General features: G+C 51.9%; 1 protein-coding gene and 1 long non-coding RNA gene across 10 annotated transcripts in view; one reads left to right on the top strand and one right to left on the bottom strand.

Annotated features, from left to right (window-relative positions):
* Positions 1-19: 19 nt before the first annotated feature.
* On the top strand, positions 20-863 carry LOC123584027. The gene is made up of 2 exons (XR_006705121.1): positions 20-134; positions 311-863. It is a non-coding gene; the product is annotated as an uncharacterized LOC123584027 (long non-coding RNA).
* DLGAP2 (DLG associated protein 2) overlaps positions 666-18467 on the bottom strand; it is a 786292-nt gene continuing 768490 nt past the window's right edge. For all 9 annotated transcript variants that reach the window (XM_045451319.1, XM_045451280.1, XM_045451288.1 and 6 more), the window contains 3 exons: positions 11615-11706; positions 5375-5527; positions 666-1916 (listed from right to left, as the gene is read on the bottom strand). In XM_045451319.1, coding sequence (XP_045307275.1) covers positions 1698-1916; positions 5375-5527; positions 11615-11706 — 464 coding nt within the window. In that variant the 3' untranslated portion in view covers positions 666-1697. The remainder of the gene's footprint in view (positions 1917-5374; positions 5528-11614; positions 11707-18467) is intronic.

The raw sequence follows: 18467 nt of genomic DNA, 5'->3' as shown, positions 1-18467 counted from the left end.
AGAAAACACTGCAGGCCGAAGCAGCACCCCCGGGGGATGACCTCACTGGATGTCCTGCTGGTGTCACCAGGCTGCAGGGGGACCTGGGGGCATGACAGTGCCCGTCAAGCTGAGGAAACAAAGTGCCAGAGGAGGTAAGCCAGGGCCGCTCTGCCAGCCGAGTACACGGTACCTCTCCGGGCGGCCGGAAGGCCCGTGTTTGGGGAGGAAACACCTGTCCCCAGGTGCCATCCTGTTTTCATCTTGCGTTACAGTGGGGACTCCGAGTTTGGGATCCGAGGGAGAGACTTGACGGGCTCTTCTTCTGCAGACGCGTCTGGACAGGGACACAGGAAAGCGATGCTAGGATGACGGTCACTGCGTCTAAGCGTGATTGTACAAGTGGAAAGCCTTTTCATTCGAATCCTTCCTGCTTTGCTCTGGTGCCAGTCAGAATCCTGAAACCTAATTACTTTTCTCAGAGTCCACAGCTGGAAATCACCACATGTGACCTTTTTTTTTTTGTCATGTCTAAAACAGGCAAGAAATATATTCTTGACTTTAGCGATACTGCATAGGACAAAAGAATTCTGGAAAAATACAAATGTAAGCTACATTTCTTCTTTACCATTTAAGCTGAGAGATACCACTCACATTCATATTTCTTAAACTTTTTACATCACAACTGTCATTTTAAACAAGCAAACTTTTTTTTTTTTTTAAGGATACCCTGGAAAGTCAACTGATAGAGCAGTTTGAGAATATATATACATCCATAAAAAAAAAATCACAGGTGCATAAATGGGGACACTTACAGACAAGACTGTGTGTGGTGGAAGTTATGAAGGAAGAAAACATACGATGACTCTTTCATCGGAATAAGGGCGATTATTTTTCTCTTTACATGCCTGCTACAGGCCAGCCAGCCTTCTGTAAGACTCCAACCCTTTTCATGTGTCACTCCCTTGGGTGAATGAACACTCAGCTTATTTTGGGACTGTTAGATGCTGTGCCGGAGATTTCTATCGGGTTCAGACTTGTGACCCACCCCTCCCTCCCCCCGCCGTGTGTTTCTGGAGAACCGCATGGCAGGGAGTCGGGTGGCTGGAGAGATGGCTTCTCATAAACTCTGCACAAGGACCCTGGCGACAGGGGCCGGCTAGACTTGGGGGGCAGGGGGAGGCGCCCCCAGGTGACAGGGGGTGGTGGGGGTCTTTCTTGCCTGCACTTCGAGCTGAAGCAGTTTCCACTGGGGTGTCTGGTGAGTGGCAAGATGCACCCGTATCTAGTTATTTGTTAGTCTTGCCTCGAATTGTCACACGCTTTATAAAAATATAAATAACAAAAATGTGAGCTGGGCTCCATCTCGAGAGGTGTTTCCTGTGATCCTCTGAGAACAGAGCGGATCAGGGAGGTGTCCCCACGCCTAGCTGGCACAGCTGACCGCGGGTCAGACCATTGGAGGGGAGGAGGAGGGGGAGGAGGAGGAGGAAGGGGAGGGGAATGGGGAAGGAGGAGGGGGGAAGAGGAAGGGGGGGAGGAGGGAGGAGGAGCTCTGGCTGGGGCTCCGCGCACGGCAGAAATGAACGCATTCCGGTGCGTCTATGGCACAGAGAACACAACAGGGTGTATTCGGTGGAGAAACGAGACTAAAATTAGCGGGTGGGTGAGAAACTGTACACGCATCTTGTTAAAAAGAAAAGAGGGCGAAGGTGCCCCTAGAGCCGCGTCTGGGCCTCCGGGATGTAGATCTCTATGCTGTCTGCGCGCTCCGAGGCCGAATTCTGGCGGAAGGAGGCGGCCCGCTTGGCAGCCATGAGCCGCCTCCGGGCTTCTTGACGCTGTCTGTCCGGCAGGTCCAGGGACTTTTCTCTCGTGACAGGAAATTTCCCTCTGGGGGGCTTCTTTGGTATTGGAGGGGGGACCTTTCTTTCTTCCTGAAAAGGATCACAGGTCAAAATTGGGGACATCAGAGGGGAACGGTGCCAGTCCATGGGCCTGGTCTCTGCGCAGGGTGACCGCAAACTGCCCGGGACACCACCCCAGTGCCTGACCGGCCTGGCCCCACGCCCCCAACAGTGGCCTTGCCACCTGCCTGCTGGACACCGTGACTTCCCCCACACCCTCCAGGGCAGGGAGAGGGGCTAGGTGACAGCCTTACACATAAGGAACCAAGTCCCACACGGTAACATGGAATGTGTCCTTGGTTTCAAGCTTATTTTCGTGCTGTTGCTAGATTTTTGCCATCTCTGAGCATTGGCAAATATTCACAATTTCAGTCCTTGGGTATCCCAGGTATTTTGGAAGGTGTCACTTGATATCCCTGTCATATGCTACAGACTTTTCAGCAGACTCCGGATTCTAAGGACCTTCATGGAAACCATCTTACATGGGGGACCTATTAGCCAAATTTCCTGTTATGGGCCTAAAACCCCTTGACATTGACTAGATAGATGATAGATTAGATAGATAGGTAAATAGATAGATACATACATAAATATATACATAGATACATAGATATGCTGGCTGGCTGGATGGATAGATAGATAGATATGGTGGATGGGTGGATGGATAGACAGATAGGCAGATAGATATGCTGGATGGATGGATGGACAGACTGACAGATTTGGTGGATGGATGCATAGGTAGATGATAGATAATAGATGATAGATAATATAGATATGATGGATGGATAGATAGATACATAGATATGCTGGATGGATGGATGGATAGACAGATATGGATGGATGGACAGATAGATGGATAAGCAGATATGATGGATGGATAGACATGGATGGATGGATAGATAAACAGATATGATGGATGGACATATATGATGGACAGATTTGGTGGATGGATGGGTAGATGATAATAGATTAGATGATACATATATGAATGGATGGATAGATATGATGGATGAATAGATATGGATGGATGGATAGATGGACAGATATGGATAGATGGACAGATATGGATGGATGGGCAGATATGGATGGATGGATAGATAAACAGATATGATGGATGGACAAATAGATCTGATGGATGGACAGACAGATATGGGTGGATGGATGGATAGGTAGATGATAATAGGTTAGATGATAGATAATAGATATATAGATATGGATGGACAGTAGATAGGTAATAGATATGATGGATGGATGGGTGGACAGACTGACAGATTTGGTGGATGGATGGAAAGGTAGATGATAGATAATAGATAGATGATAGATCATAGACACATAGATATGATGGATGGACAGTAGATAATAGATATGATGGATGGATGGACGGACAGACAGATTTTTCACCTGCTTGGTAAAAACATGCAAGTAATTACTTCTGACCTTTAGCTCATATTCTTAAATAAGTCACAAAAGTAGGTGTAGGCCTTTTCCAGAAGGCTAAATCACACAGTTCTGCAGCAGATGTAATATATAATGTTATATTGCGTCTTTACTGTTTTGGTGAAAGGTCTGTGTCCCCAGCCCTGCCGTGTTATTTAACGTGCATCCTAACTAACAAAGCTGGACCCAACATGGACTGCCCTTCCCAGTGGGTGATGACAGGGCCCTGCATAGCCGACTACCTCCTTCCCAGGGAAGGATGCCTGGCAGAAGGCGCTGGAACCTTTCCTTTCCTGGGCAGGGATCCAGTTGTTGGGGGAAAACCGCACCCCTGTGTCTCCCTTCAGCCTCTGCAAACATGCAAATGGGCCAGACGTGCTAGGACATTGTGGGGAAGGCACAGCTTGGGCAGACACGTGTGGCAGAACCCCACCCACTGGTTTTGGCAGGAAGGTTGTTTTGGTGTCTGACACTTTATTCCCATGGCTTATTTTTAAATGACTTGGCCAGAAGCAATGACTTCTTACTCTTTGGCAGGCATCCACAACAGTAGGGTAATGGGCTTGTTCAAGATTTCATTCAGCTCTTTCAAAAGTTAGTTCCTAAGTTAAGCACATGACTGTATCTACCTACCTATTCTTTTCTCTTTAATTGGTAGCCCCTGAAGTGTGGGGCTGTAAGCAATACACAGGGGCAATTCTTGTGGGAGTCTCCTGTTTAAAGGGACTCCTGGCCTCCAGGTGTCCTGTGGTAGGAGAAGGTTGACCAGGTGGCCTTGAGGATCGACAGGGTAGAGTGGCTCCTAAGCACACGGCCTGGGGCCTCAGCGGTGTGAAAGAACAGTTCATGTCTGCAGTGGGGTGTATACCCTCGGCAAGTGGATGGATAGATGGATGGATGGATAGATAGTGTGTACCCTCAGCAAAAGGCTGTCTTAATTTTGAGGACCATTCTCTCTGCATACCTTAGGTAGAAGGGGTCGTATTAGTTGTCAATTACTGAAGAATGAAAAATAGGAGGCATCATCACAGGTCTCTGGGATGGTTAAACGGGTTCTATTTTTAGTATTTTATTAGAATGGCATTTTCATTGGCGATCTTAGGATCTCCTTCCCTACAAAACCAGACCATAGATAGAACTTGCTAATGTACCATTTATGGCTTACAGACAGCCTACACCTTCCCACTCCCCTCTGCCCCGTCGTCTAGTAAAGAGGGGGTGTGACAGTCATCTGCAGTGGCATCTATGACATCGAGCCCAGAACTCCACCGACACAGTCAGTGGCACCTTTGGAGGAAGATTGAGGATGGCAGTGATGGCTTTTGTTCTAAATATCTATGTAGACATTTTCCGCTATATAGTAACACCACTGCCCTAAAGTGTGTTGGATTAATTTCATCATTTTATTTGAATCGATAATGTCTACCTAGAAGTTCAGATTATGATTACTTAGAGCGTCCTTCAAATGTGTTAGGAAGTCAGTGTATTTGTTGCTGATTCGGACCTACCTGTTAGCCCTACTCTGGATGGTATCTGAAGGGGAGAAAGATCACAGGCTCAAATTTAATGGAACCTTTCAGCCTATTTAAGGGCGAAGGCTGAGAGATCTACAGGAAGTCTAAGTAGAGCCCACAGTGTGTCTTCATCCTCCACTGAAGATAAACCACCAGAAAGTTAATCTGAATGGGTAGTTACTGTAACCAGACCTCACGCCTTCCTTGTGGAGAATCATTTCTGTATAATCCAGACACAGGTTTGATGAAGGCACAGGGTAGGTCCCTGTAAGGAATGAGACTCTCGTCTCCATGTGATTTTCCGTTCGTGTCCCAGAGATACGGCAGAAGGACCTGTTACCTGTACCCACCGCTGGCGGCGTGCGTCCCACGTCAGCTTATCGCCGGCTCCGCATGCAAGCATCTGCACACCTGATCGTGCGTTGCCGACTGGAGACCATGAGGCACGACACAAAGGAGCACCTGCCGCGTTAGGGTTAGGCCCCGGGGGCCCATGGGGAGCAGCGCATGGGGGGCGCGCGGCCCGGGCAGGGTTACCTTTCTCTCCGGAGACTCTATTATCTTCCAGTCTTTGAGCTTCAGCTGGTGCAGCTCGTCGAACTTCATGCTGACGTCCTCGACGGAGAGCTGCAGCATGTCCCAGTAGCCCGCCAGGTCCTGGGACGTGGGCCTCGGCATGGCGCTGGGGTCCTGAGAACACACGGGCAGAACTCAGAGCCATGAACACCCCCAGCTGGCCCAGGGCTCAGGGGGTGGGGGCCCCGCTCCTTCCTGCAGATGCTTTTCAAGGAACCAGATTGGGGGGAAGCCTGAAAAATTCATGCTCTGACAAAACATTCCAGAAAGCCCACGAAGGGCCGCCGACAGTTAACGCATTTGCCGACGGTTAGAGAATGTGCAAAGGCTGCATGATGAGTGACTCCCAACTCTGTGACGGTCTGGAAAAGACACTGTGGGGACAGCAAAAAGATCAGTGGTTGCCAGAGGTCCAGGCGGGGGGATGGATGGACAGAGCATAGGACTCTTAACGGCAGTGAAACCACCCTGCAGAATTCCATGATAGTGGCTACATGTCACTATACGTGTGCCCAAAACCAGACCATGCGCGACAGCAGAAGTGCCCTGATGTGGACCCTGGATGCTGGGTGATGACGCGTGTCGATGCGGGGTCACGGATCGTGTGAAATGCACCTGCTGTTGGGATGTTGATGGTGCATGTGGTGCCACAGGGTGGGTGGGAACTCTGTACCTTCCCTTCAATTTTGCCACAAGCCTAAAACTGCTCCGAAAACATAAAGTCTGTTCAAGAAAATACACTTGGTGCATTCACTCACTGTTTTGTTTTGAAGAGGCTTTCTTAGACCTTGAAAACGGTGGCAAATATTACAGTTTTCAAATGCTTGGCCATTCCTAAAAGCAATAGGGCTGCTGTGGTTTCCGTCTCCCTGTGGGCTGTTCTGCAGCCGGGTGCCTGGGACAGGGACAGGGACAGGGAGGTGGCCATGAGCTTGGGCTTGGAGCCAGGTCTGTTTCTGTTAATTCCAATGCCGTGTATTTTTATTTTTATTTTTATTTTTTTGTGTGTGTTTGTTTATTTCTAACAGAGAGTGAGCAGGGGAGGGGCAGAGAGAGGGAAACACAGAATCTGAAACAGGTTCCAGGCTCTGAGCTATCAGCGCAGAGCCCGACCTGGGCATCCAACCCACGAACTGTGAGATCACGACCTGAGCCCAAGTCCGACACTCAACTGACAGAGCCCCCCAGGCACCCCCCCCCCCCCCGTGCATTTACTTTGCTCCCATGTAGAGGGAGGACGACTTTTATGAAGTCAATTTTACGAAGGTACAGAAAGCTCGCCGACTAGTCCCTGAGCTTAGAAGAGCAGACAATGCCACGGAGCCACAAACTGGCAGTCCGTGAGCTGCGTGTGGCCCAGAGACCTGCTCTGCTCCACACACACGGTGCCCCGCATGCACACGGTTTCAGTGTGTTGCCTACGGTTAAAATCAGGTGACTTCCCAAGGTCCGAGGGCACCTGCCCAGCCCCTTCCCGCACCACCTGTGGCTGGCGAGGGACCGCAGCCCTGGGTCAGACTCTACCTGCCTGGGTCTGCATCCCTGGGGGTGAGCGAATGGGCTTTTCTACATGTGGTTCCTTTGATGCAGTGTGAGGCCATCTCAGATTAAACAGAGACATTTCTGTGAATTCGCTTAAAACGTGCAGCTTTCAGCCCACTCCGTTGCTCACGTTAAGCACAACGTGGACTTGTGTTTGCTTTGTTTCAACTCGCTTTAAACCGCGGCTTAGTCCGCCGGGGCCGCTAGATGAGCCCCAGGGACTGGGCGTTTGCTGCTGGCAGCTCTGGAGGCTGGCCTCACGGCCACGTGCCGGTGGGGGCGCGTTCTGGGGGGCCGCTCCTCCAGCTGGGGGACTCTGGCTGTGTCCTCATGGGGAGGAAGCGGCTGGGGGCTCCCCTGGGTCTCTCTTACAGGGACCCTGACCCCATTTGCCAGGACTCGGCCAGAGGCACCACCTCCTAATGGCATCACGTTGGGGGGTGGGGGGCCAACGTGGTTTTTGGGGGGGGACGCACACATGCAGTGGTTTGACATCCACCTCAAAACGATCACTTTGGGGCCCAATCCCACCTGCCCCGTGCGACCAGCCGGTGGCCTGTGCTGAGCGAAGGCCAGAGGGAAGAGAGTCGCTGCCCCCAGAGGATCCGTGTCCTCTATTCTGTTTTGGGGGGTGGCTCCATCTGGTCCACTAGGCCATCGGATCCCGGGATGTTTATGAGATTGTTTCTAAACGTCAGCGGTGAGCGCCGCCCCTCCCCCAGCAAAGTGGCACGGTGACATCCCTGGTGAATCACTGCCACTGAGAGTTCGCGAGACTTGCTGGCCCGGCCATCGGAGGTCCCCGTGACATGGGCGCTGCTTGTCCCAGGCTCCGGGGGAGTGTCCTGGGAAGGGCTCCAAGGGCTGGGGAGCCCTGGGGGGGCACGGGGGTGGTGGGACTGGCTCCGAGTAGGTGTGAGTGGCACTCAGACCTGGCGATGCGGTGCAGTGGGCCCAGGTGGCCCGTGTGCGCCCGCAGGTTCACGGGCAGATCCTCCCATCGCTCTTTGCATCCTTGTTACCCCGTGAGGACCCATAGGTCCTTGCCTTGCATGCGGTTCACCCGAAACATCTGGATAGGACCCAGCGGGTCCTCTAGGGTCTTTCCTTTGACTTTGAACTGGTTGGGCTGCACCTGAACCTCCCAGCAGCTGCCAAAGCTTCTCTGAGCTGCCAGCACACATACCTGCTTCATCCCAGCACCTCTCTCTGGTCTCAGACACCCCGGCCCCTACTCGCTCCAGCACCTCCCAGGGGCTCAGACACCCCCCCCCCCCGCCACTTCAGCACCTCCCTCCAGTCTCAGATACCCCTCCCCCCAATTCTCTCCAGCACCTCTCTCTGGTCTCAGACACACCCCCCCACTCTACTCCAGCACCTCCCTCCAGGCTCAGACACCACACCCCCCTCACTCCAGCACCTCCCTCGGGTCTCAGACACCCCCCCCCCTTCACTCCAGCACCTCCCTCCAGTCTCAGACAACCCCCCTCTTCATTCCAGCACCTCCCTCGGGTCTCAGACACCCCCCCCTTCACTCCAGCACCTCCCTCCAGGCTCGGACACCACACCCCCCTCACTCCAGCACCTCCCTCGGGTCTCAGACACCCCCCCCCTTCACTCCAGCACCTCCCTCCAGGCTCGGACACCACACCCCCCTCACTCCAGCACCTCCCTCGGGTCTCAGACACCCCCCCTTCACTCCAGCACCTCCCTCCAGTCTCAGACAACCCCCCCCCTTCACTCCAGCACCTCCCTCCAGGCTCGGACACCACACCCCCCTCACTCCAGCACCTCCCTCGGGTCTCAGACACCCCCCCTTCACTCCAGCACCTCCCTCCAGTCTCAGACAACCCCCCTCTTCATTCCAGCACCTCCCTCTGGTCTCAGCACTCCTCCCCACTCTTCACTCCAGCACCTCCCTCTGGTCTCAGACACCCTGCCCCCTTCATTCCAGCACCTCCCTCTGGTCTCAGACAACCTGCCCCCCCCAATTCTCTCCAGCACCTCCTTGTGGTCTCAGACACCCTCCCCCCACTTCACTCCATCACCTCCCTCCGGTCTCAGACACTCTCCCCCCCTCTTCACTCCAGCACCTCCCTCTGGTCTCAGACACCCCCCCCTTCACTCCAGCACCTCCCTCTAGTCTCTGACACCCCCCACCCCACTTCGCTCCAGCACCTCCCTCTGGTCTCAGACAACCTGCCCCCCCCAATTCTCTCCAGCACCTCCCTCTGGTCTCAGACACCCCCCCACCCCACTTCGCTCCAGTACCTCCCTCTGGTCTCAGACCTGCTCCCCAATTCTCTCTTATGGTCTCAGACACCCCACCCCCCCAATTCTCTCCAGCACCTCCCTCCAGTCTCAGACACCCCCCCCCTACACTTCTCTCCAGCACCTCCCTCTGGTCTCAGACACCCCGCTCCCCCCCACTTTGCCTCAGCACCTCCCTCTGGCTGGTCTCAGACTCCCCCGCCCCCCATTCCCCCCCACCTCCGCTGAAACAAAGCCTGCAGATATTTGTTGTGCTTTTGTCCAGTTCTAGATAGATGCCAAAGAAAAGAAAGCAGCGACACCACATATTTCGAAAGGATTATTCTCTTACAGTTGGGATAAAGTGCAATCTGACACGTGTAAGAAGCATCAAAAATATTCGGGTGGGTCATTTAAAAATCCAACGTCAGCTGCTTCTGGGAGCGAGGACACGGGCATTGCATGAGCTTGAACAAAATCTGTACGTTTTTACTGCATGTGGCGGGTGCTTTAGATAAGGGGTTCCTAAAGATCGTGACCACCGGTGCTTAACCCGACTCAGTGTGACAGAGGGTAGGGAGCCCTGCAGCGGCCTGCATCCACTCCTTCAGGGACAGTAGTCAAAGAGATGTGACACAGGAGGCAGGAGCACGCTTGCCCAACATGGTAACTGAGCGTCTCACGGCTCTATGTTCCTTCCAAGGAGCCCTAAACCATTCGGTTCCCCCATTTTTTTAAATTAAAAAATGTTTATTTTTGAGAGAGCACGAGCTGGGGAGGGGCAGAGAGAGAGAGAATGACGCAGGTGCCTCCTTCTGCCAGCACAGAGCCCGACTCAGGACTCAAACTCACAAACCTGGAGATCATGACCTGAGCCGAAATCAAGAGTCGGACGCTCGGGGCGCCTGGGTGGTGCAGTCGGTTAAGCGTCCGACTTCAGCTCAGGTCACGATCTCGCGGTCCGTGAGTTCGAGCCCCGCGTCAGGCTCTGGGCTGATGGCTCAGAGCCTGGAGCCTGTTTCCGATTCTGTGTCTCCCTCTCTCTCTGCCCCTCCCCCGTTCATGCTCTGTCTCTCTCTGTCTCAAAAATAAATAAAACGTTAAAAAAAAAATTAAAAAAAAAAAAAAAAAGAGTCGGACGCTCAACCAACTGAGCCCCCAGGTGCCCCTGTGTCCCCCTTGTTAAGTGATGGTTATAATTTCATGTCACAGGCGACATGGTGGTCACTTTACACATTTCGTGCTGAACTTCAGTGGGGTTAACTGGAAAATATTAGAGAAAACGTACTTTTTAACGACCCTACTTAAAAGGGATGATTTGGCAGCTCTAGTGCTATGCTTCCTCTGATGTGTAAGAACATTCTGTAAATTCACTTCTTGTTGCAATTAAAAAACAAAACAAAACAAAGTCAAATCACCAAGCACCATGGTTACCACAGGCCTAGGACAGACTTGCATTTTTTTAAGGTTTACTTATTTATTGTGTGTGTGTGTGTGTGTGTGTGTGTGTGTGTGTGTGTGTGTGTGAGAGAGAGAGAGAGAGAGAGACAGAGACAGAGACAGAGACTGTAAGGGGGAAGGACAGATTGAGAATTGCAAGCAGGCTCTGCACCGTTAGGGCAGAGCCCGACAGGGGACTCGAACTCATGAACCATGAGATCACGACCTGAGCCGAAATCAAGAGTCAGACACTTAACCGCCTGAGCCACCCAGGTGCCCCCAGACCTACTTGTATTTTAAGGAACTGTTTGCTCTGAAAATGAATGCATGCATTTATAAAAGAGCCTATGCAGTAATGTGAATACTCTTTAGTTATTTCTAGAAGTGATATTAAGCAGATGCTTCGTTCAGTCACAAAGGAAAGTGTGTGTGTGTGTGTGTGTGTGTGTGTGTGTGTGTGTGTGTTTATACAGAAATGCGGCAAATATGCACACCTAAGTATTTACAAACATATGCCCAGGCTTTCCTTCTCTTTGATTCCCAGGAAGATCAGAGCCAAGTTTTAATGCCAACTGTGTTACCCGGTGCATTCATTTCGCTGCTACGGAACATGCAACCCAATTACCCTACACTCCCTGCTGAATCTCTTTAACTGCAGCCGTTTCTGCCTGAGTCAAGCCGCCTCCCACCACGGCCTGCATCGGTGACACCTGGGTGACACCTGTCATCACACCTGCTCACCTCCCACCTGCCTCGTAAGCCTGGAGGGGGATTGGCCCAGAGCTCCGCCAGTGTCCTACAGGTCGGGGGCTATCTTTCCACACCCCCCTCCCTGGCCCCCGCGCTGTGGCCCTTTCTCTGGGCTGCAGCACAGTGACTCCCATTCACTTACTGGGCTGCAAACTCACAGAATGTGAGACGGCCACTGAGCATGCCCTGAGGAACCGGGTTACCTGGGGGTCTGCTCACCATGTTCTGTTGGCACAGCCAATAGAACTGCTGGAATTTCTGGGACATCAGAAGCTGTGCACTCCCCACGGCACTCCGGATCTTCCCGAGAACTGTGAACCAGAAGAAAACCAGCTTGAGACCCGGTCAGTTGAAAAACAGAAGCAGAAGCATTACACAAAGGGAGCAAACTCCAAAAGGTGGGGGCCGCTCCTCCTTTTCCGGAAGATTAAAACCTTGAATTTATTGTGCAGAATATGTCCACTGATGGAAGTTCTTTTCCAATCTGTTCCGTTTCTTTTTTTTTCCTTTTTAAAAAATGCTTATTTATTGGGGCACCTGGGTGGCTCAGTTGGTTAAGCACCTGACTCTTGCTTTCGGCTCAGGTCATGATCTCACAGTTCATGAATTTGAGCCCCGTGTCAGGTTCTGTGCTGGTGTGGAGCCTGCCTAGGATTCTCTCTCCCTCTCTCTCTCTCTCTCTGTCCCTCCCCTGCTTGCTCTCTCACTTTGCACAATAAATAAATAGAGTGAGAGAGCAAGCAGGGGAGGGACAGACGGAGAGAGAGAATCCCAAGCAGGCTCTGTGCTGTCAGCACAGAGCCTGACACGGGGCTCGATCCCACAACCCTGGGATCATGACCTGGGGTGAAATCAAGAGTCTGACGCTCCCCTGACTGAGCCACCCAGGCGCCCTGGCCTGTTCCTTTTCTGATTTTTGAGGGAAACTCAAGGAATACTACATAGTATCAACGATTAGGAGATGACTCTTCAGTGTTAGGAAGAACTAACTTCGGAAAGACAGTCTATACTGCAGGAGGTTTTCCTGTTTGTGGCATCAGGACACTTTTATCATGACGCTCACACGAGCTAGAAGATGATGCAGAAGGATGAATACAAAGACGTTAAGTACTTATTTTTTTTTTTTCAACTTATTTTTTACGGATGCCCGAAGATGAAGGTGTTAATTCCCAGTTTCTAGAAAATCACAGTGACATCAGTTATCGCGTTCAAGTCCCGCGAACAGTGTTTCAGGACTGCTGGTGGCCCCGGGGCGGTGCTCTGAGAGCATCTCCCACAGGAATGCAGGGGACGTGACGGTCTCCCTGCCTCGTGCTCGGTCCACGGCTCCCGCCACCGGCCGCCACCTGTCACCACAACAGGCTCACATCACGGACGTCCGTGGTGATGATGTCCCTCCCACTCCTGCGCTCCCACTGTGATGTGGCCTGAAGTTGACAAATGATTTCTAAGTTGTGGGACTTGAATTAATCAAGCGGCACTTTGTAAAAAGGTGACAGTGGTTTTGTCAACGGAAAGGACTCCTATTAGCAAAGGGCAGGAGCGACCACTTGGGACGGACAGTCGGCAAACAGAAGACTTGGTGTGTGAAACGGGGGGGCCCTGCCGCAGTCCTGTAACCTCCAGGCGCCTCGCCGGCCCGCCCCCCCTCTCACACCCAGTCCATGTAGGTGGCAGCACCACCAAGATTTTGGAGATAATAGCTGTGCTAGATCCCACTCGCAGGCCTCTCAACAGCACTTAGGAGCCCGCCGGAACACGTTTCCCGCTGCTGGACCTGGGCCCGGGGACCTCTACGTTTCGTTTGCCTAGGAGACGAAAGAGAAGTTATTCCCTCGGTTTACACGGATCCACCCGTCTGGGCTGGAGCAGATCGTTCCCTCCCTCTCGCTTTTGTCGTCTCTCTGGCTCTCTCGCAGACTCACAGGACACGGGCAGCGAGGGGCCGACCAAGGCATCTCCTCGGGGTTTGAAAGGGAAGACAGTGGTGGGAGCTTATATTCACTGACAGCAGGTGGCAGGTGGCTAGGGAAGGGGGTGTTTCGCCTTAGCCGGAGATTTGCCCATCGGGGACGAGGAGGAAAGAAACCCCCCCCCACATGTGTTTATGCGGATTTATCTACATCAGGACATTTCTGTGCTGGAGGTTTGTCTAAAGAAGAGGGGACCATGGGGCGCCTGGGTGGCGCAGTTGGTTGAGCGTCCGACTTCAGCCAGGTCACGATCTCGCGGTCCGTGAGTTCGAGCCCCGCATCGGGCTCTGGGCTGATGGCTCAGAGCCTGGAGCCTGTTTCCGATTCTGTGTCTCCCTCTCTCTCTGCCCCTCCCCCGTTCATGCTCTGTCTCTCTCTGTCCCAAAAATAAATAAACGTTGAAAAAAAAATTAAAAAAAAAAAAAAAAAAAAAAAAAGGGGACCAGCACTCCAGCCCACGGTATTGTCCTGACTCAGTTCCTCAGGGGCACCCGGGGTCCCTGGGGCACGCTCCACCATCGGGGCCTCGCAAGTGTCCACAGAGGCGGAAACTGAGGTCCACATTCCCGCACGGTTCCCCAAACGGTAGTGATTGTAACAGGCGCTTCCAAACCAGAGGCTGTGAGACTCACTCAGTGCGCGCTAGAGACAGGCATCGAAGATTCTGACACCCCGACAGCCAGGCCGCACAGGTGCCGTGTCCCCTTCCCTCGGGCTTGCTCTGGAGGAGACAGTCACAGACCAGAGCTGGGAAGGGCCTCAGTGCCCATGTGATGAAATGCCGTGAGGCTGTGGACGCAGATGTCCCACAGGTAAACCCACGGACGTGCCTGGGACACGTTGCAGCGTGTGGGTCAGTCAGCTTCGGGGCGAAGCACAGGGTCCGTTTGCTGAAGCACGAGGACCTGGGGTCCTGCACAGCGTGTTCCGACAGTGACTTTCTCCGGGGTAACACGACGAGCCAAAACACTGTCTAATTAAATTTGTCTGACTTTCTCATCTGTGTACAAGGAACTCAGATTGCCGACTGCCGCTCCCCAGGGTTTTGTTGTTAACGATCTCACACATACAGAAGATCTAAAGAAAAGCATCCGCATCACTTAGAGTCAGTGAGTAACAGTTTGTCACGTGCCTATGTTTGCTTTTCTGAGCCATCTGACAATAAGCCATAGCCCGCCTGTCACCTGCCATCGCCCTGGGCAACCACACTCTCCTTATCCTTCCTAAAGAGTGAGTAATTCCCTCACACAACTAATTCTGCACTGTTTCCAGAATTTTTTTCTTAAGCAGGCTCCACGTCCAGCATAGAGCCCAACAGGGGGTCTGAACTCACGACCCTGAGATCAAGACCTGAGCTGAGATCAAGAGTCGGACGCCTAACTGGCTGAGCCACCCAGGCGCCCTTGCTTCTAGGATATTAAAGAGGAGTTGAACACATGTGGCTTCCCATAGAAGCGAAGACATTGGATAACACTTTGGCCTCCCTTCAGACTTAAAAGTATCGTCATGCGTCTTGCTACCTGGGCCCACCCGTCTTCTGCAAATCCATTTCCAAGAGGGGCTTGCCCACTTCCAAGGTGGGTGCCCACACCCACCTCCTTGACCTGATCTGCCGGGCAGCACGGGAGGAGGAAGCTGGCACCAGGGAGGGGAGGGTGCCCGGGTTCAGGACTGAGTGCCCTGGGGACGGGGGGGGGGGGGGTTGGGCAGGCGTGGGACAAGGCAGGACACAGTGTCTCCCGGGAGGGGTGAGAGCATCCATTCACAGTTGGATCCCCCAAACTGAACACGTCTCTCTGGCTCTGGTCTCACCGCCACCGAGTGGAGGAATGATCTTGAAATGTTGAAGTTCCACCTGTGAACCCCTATCACCTGCAGGACCGATGAGAACATTTAAAGAGACTTGTTTTGAGCGAGCTGTGGCTGCAGGAATAGAAAGAAGCGGTGGGTCCGTGTGCACTCACTGCTCCCTCGGCGGCTAATTACAAGTCAATCCGTTTCACGCAATTTCAAGTCTTAATTCCCAGCTTTCACGGTCTTCTTAAAACGTGATTCAACAGAAGTATTAACGTAAAGCACTTCACTGTAGAATCTTTAGCACATCGTGGAGAGATGGGGTCATACCTTGGTGCTGGTTTAGTGTAGTGAAGAGATAAAGGGCGTATGTGGATTCTTGCTCGGGAGAGTTGGCGGATGTCAAAGAGCAGCTCGCGACGTGATTGCTAACGTGCTCACGGCAGGAGCGCCGGGCGCTTCGGTGGGCCGATGCTCTATCCAGTGCCTTTAATGCAAATAGCGTCCCATACGGCAATGAAATTGAAGTGAAAAATTCAATTTATTCTCTTCCTCTGTCCTTCCCTGATGTTGTCCTAGTTTGGACACTTTCCTTCAAGAGCTACCGATAAGGGCTAATGCTCATCAGAATGCAAATTTACAAAGAACCTTGTATGACGTTTGCCTCTGACGTGCATGGAAATGTGATGAGCTCACTTGCTCCCGTTAAGTTACTTTTCAGTCTACTACAATTTCCAATTCTTGCAAATTCTGGTATGACATGCCAGCAGAACATTCACATGATCCTTTTCTTTCAAAATTTGAGGTGGGTTTTTGTAGAATTTGCAGGTAGTTTGAAATGATCATTTGAATATTTATTCCTCCCTGGTCTCTGGGATCTTCCGTGACTGAGGTCGTGGAGTGGGTGTCGGAAAATCACTGCCCCCACAGGTGTGTCCCCCTGTAAGGTCTCAGCGTTACTGTTTTCATATTTATTGAGCACACGTTTCTGGTTTTTTTTTGAAATCGTATACTTAGTATTTAAAAGTTATTTAAAGAACAAACTGATGAATGGAAAAGTATAATCTCCAGATTAACAGTAGATCACAGTCAACTATAGAATCTAGCATCATTCTCTGTGGATTTGAAAACAAGATTTTTCTTTTTCTTTTTTTTTAAATATAATTTATTGTCGGGATACCTGGGAGGCTCTGTTGGTTCAGTGTCTGACTTCGGCTCAGGTCATGATCTCACAGTTGGTGGGTTCGAGCCCCAGGTTGGGCTCTGTGCTGACAGCTCGGAGCCCAGAGCCTGCTTCAGGTTCTGTCTTCCCCGCTCTCTCTGCCCCTCCCCTGCTTGCAGTCTGCCTCTCTCTCTCTCTCTCTCTCTCTCTCAAAAATAAGAATTAAAAAATATATATACCTTATTGTCAAGTTAGCTAACATGCAGTGTATACAGTGTGTTCTTGGCTTCAGAGGTACAGTCCCATGATTCATTACTTTGGAGCGCACGTTTCGTGTCCATCCAGTTTCACGTGGCTGTGTGGCGCCTGGGATGTGTGGGACCTCCCTGTAGGCGCCTGCCCATGGCAGCAAGGACCTGGACACCGGTCAGAAGGCCGGGAGCAGCGGCTGTCCACCGAGCTGTATGGTGGGCAGGTCCCCAAGGTGCACGTGGCATCTGCCCCCCTCAGGGCCATCTCCCTTATAGCTGATACTTGTCTGTTCTCTTCTCTGTGGCTGTGTGGCATCCCGGCAAACTGAGGACTGCAGGGCCCATGTCCTCCTCAGCCCCGTGTCGTGCTCTCGTGGGGTAGCTCTGAGCAATCTCTCTTCTTCCCTGTGCCTGCCACACTGTCTACGAGCCAGGCGTCGTCCCATCCAGGGATCACGGCCGGAGTCCCGGGGGTTACCCCCCGTCTTCTGGGGTGGAAAGCAGGTCCTCAGATGAGGAAATCGCTGAAGCCCCACCCGCAGCCCCGGGAGTCTGTGCCTCCACACGTCTGACCCAGCGGTGTTTAGATTATCAGCTAATTGGGCAGAGTTGTTTTGGGCAAGAGAACCTGTCAACACCTGTCCGAAGACCCTACCGTTGAGTCCCTCGTGTGGCCCATGTCTCTGTGGACCTACTGAATGAAACTTGGTAGCTTTGCAACAATTGCTTTTACTCAAGAAAAACACCTTATTTGCTTTGTTTCACTTTATGCCATTTACCCGTTGGGCTTAATGTAACGGATACAAAAGTCCCCAAACGCCAGCACAGGAATGGTTTACATTCCCTCGGGAACGTATCTTTGAATGATTTAACAACAGGAAGCCTGCCTGAACACGACTTAACTAAACCAGTATTTATTTGGGCTCATGATACTTTTTATTAATCATAGAGGGCTGAACGGATCTAACTTCGCTCAATCGGTTCAATGAGCTGTGATTATAAAATTACAGTTTTGGGAAGAAATTATTTCGTGTGATGGAAATTTCAATATTTGGAGCTCAGAGTTCTGGCTTAATGAACCACTTAACCTAATCTTTACTTTTTAAAGGGTGCCATCAGCAATAACCCTATACTTGTTCTTAAAATCAGGGCAAGAACCACAGGTTATCTTTCCTGTTACAAATTATTAGGGAAATATCTGAACGTGATTAATAGGGTGCCAGTTTTAGGTGCAAAGTGTACAGAGGAGACACATAATAAATGTGTCCTCTTTGTCCGCAAGAAGATCAGGGCGTCTGGGCAACTTCGGTAAAGAAATTAAGAAACCCACAAGGAGCAGATCCAGTGGATCTGTTCTCTGTTCTCTGCATCCAAGTCCCGCAGCAGAGCAGTCATCTTAAGTCATTACAGAGTCCTGGGAAAACCGCACACAACCCACATCGGTAGACGGTATCTATAGAACGGGGAGCGCCCAGGGCACTCCCAGCCCCTAAGTGCCACCGAGGACCTGGAACTCTAGAGGATCCGGAACTCTAGAGCATTCTAGATGCCATGGTCTTACGAGGCGCGAGGGGGAGCGGGACTGTCCCTGTTTATGAAGACTGCTCCTCTCTTCCCCCGCTCCATCCCCTCTTTCTTTGTCTCCCCTGCAGAGCACATAGGGCTGGGCGCTGCTGGGGGATAATAAACGTATCAGACATGATCACTGCAGCGGGGCGCTGAAGGCCTCCCATGACAGCAGACGGACAGAGCTTTGGGAAAACACAGGGACTGTCCTGTCCTCCAAGAAGAAACACTCGTCCCAGGGTGTGGAGGTGACGGAGCAAAGGGGCTCCTTCCCGCAGGCAGGTGCACGGTCCACGTCAAAGCAAAGGTCTTCTTACAGAGTCTTG

This window comes from Leopardus geoffroyi, chromosome B1, assembly GCF_018350155.1.
Source record: "Leopardus geoffroyi isolate Oge1 chromosome B1, O.geoffroyi_Oge1_pat1.0, whole genome shotgun sequence".
NCBI lineage: Eukaryota > Metazoa > Chordata > Mammalia > Carnivora > Felidae > Leopardus > Leopardus geoffroyi.
The sequence above is the reverse complement of the archived record's forward strand: the minus strand, read 5'-3'. Positions and strand labels throughout refer to the sequence as shown.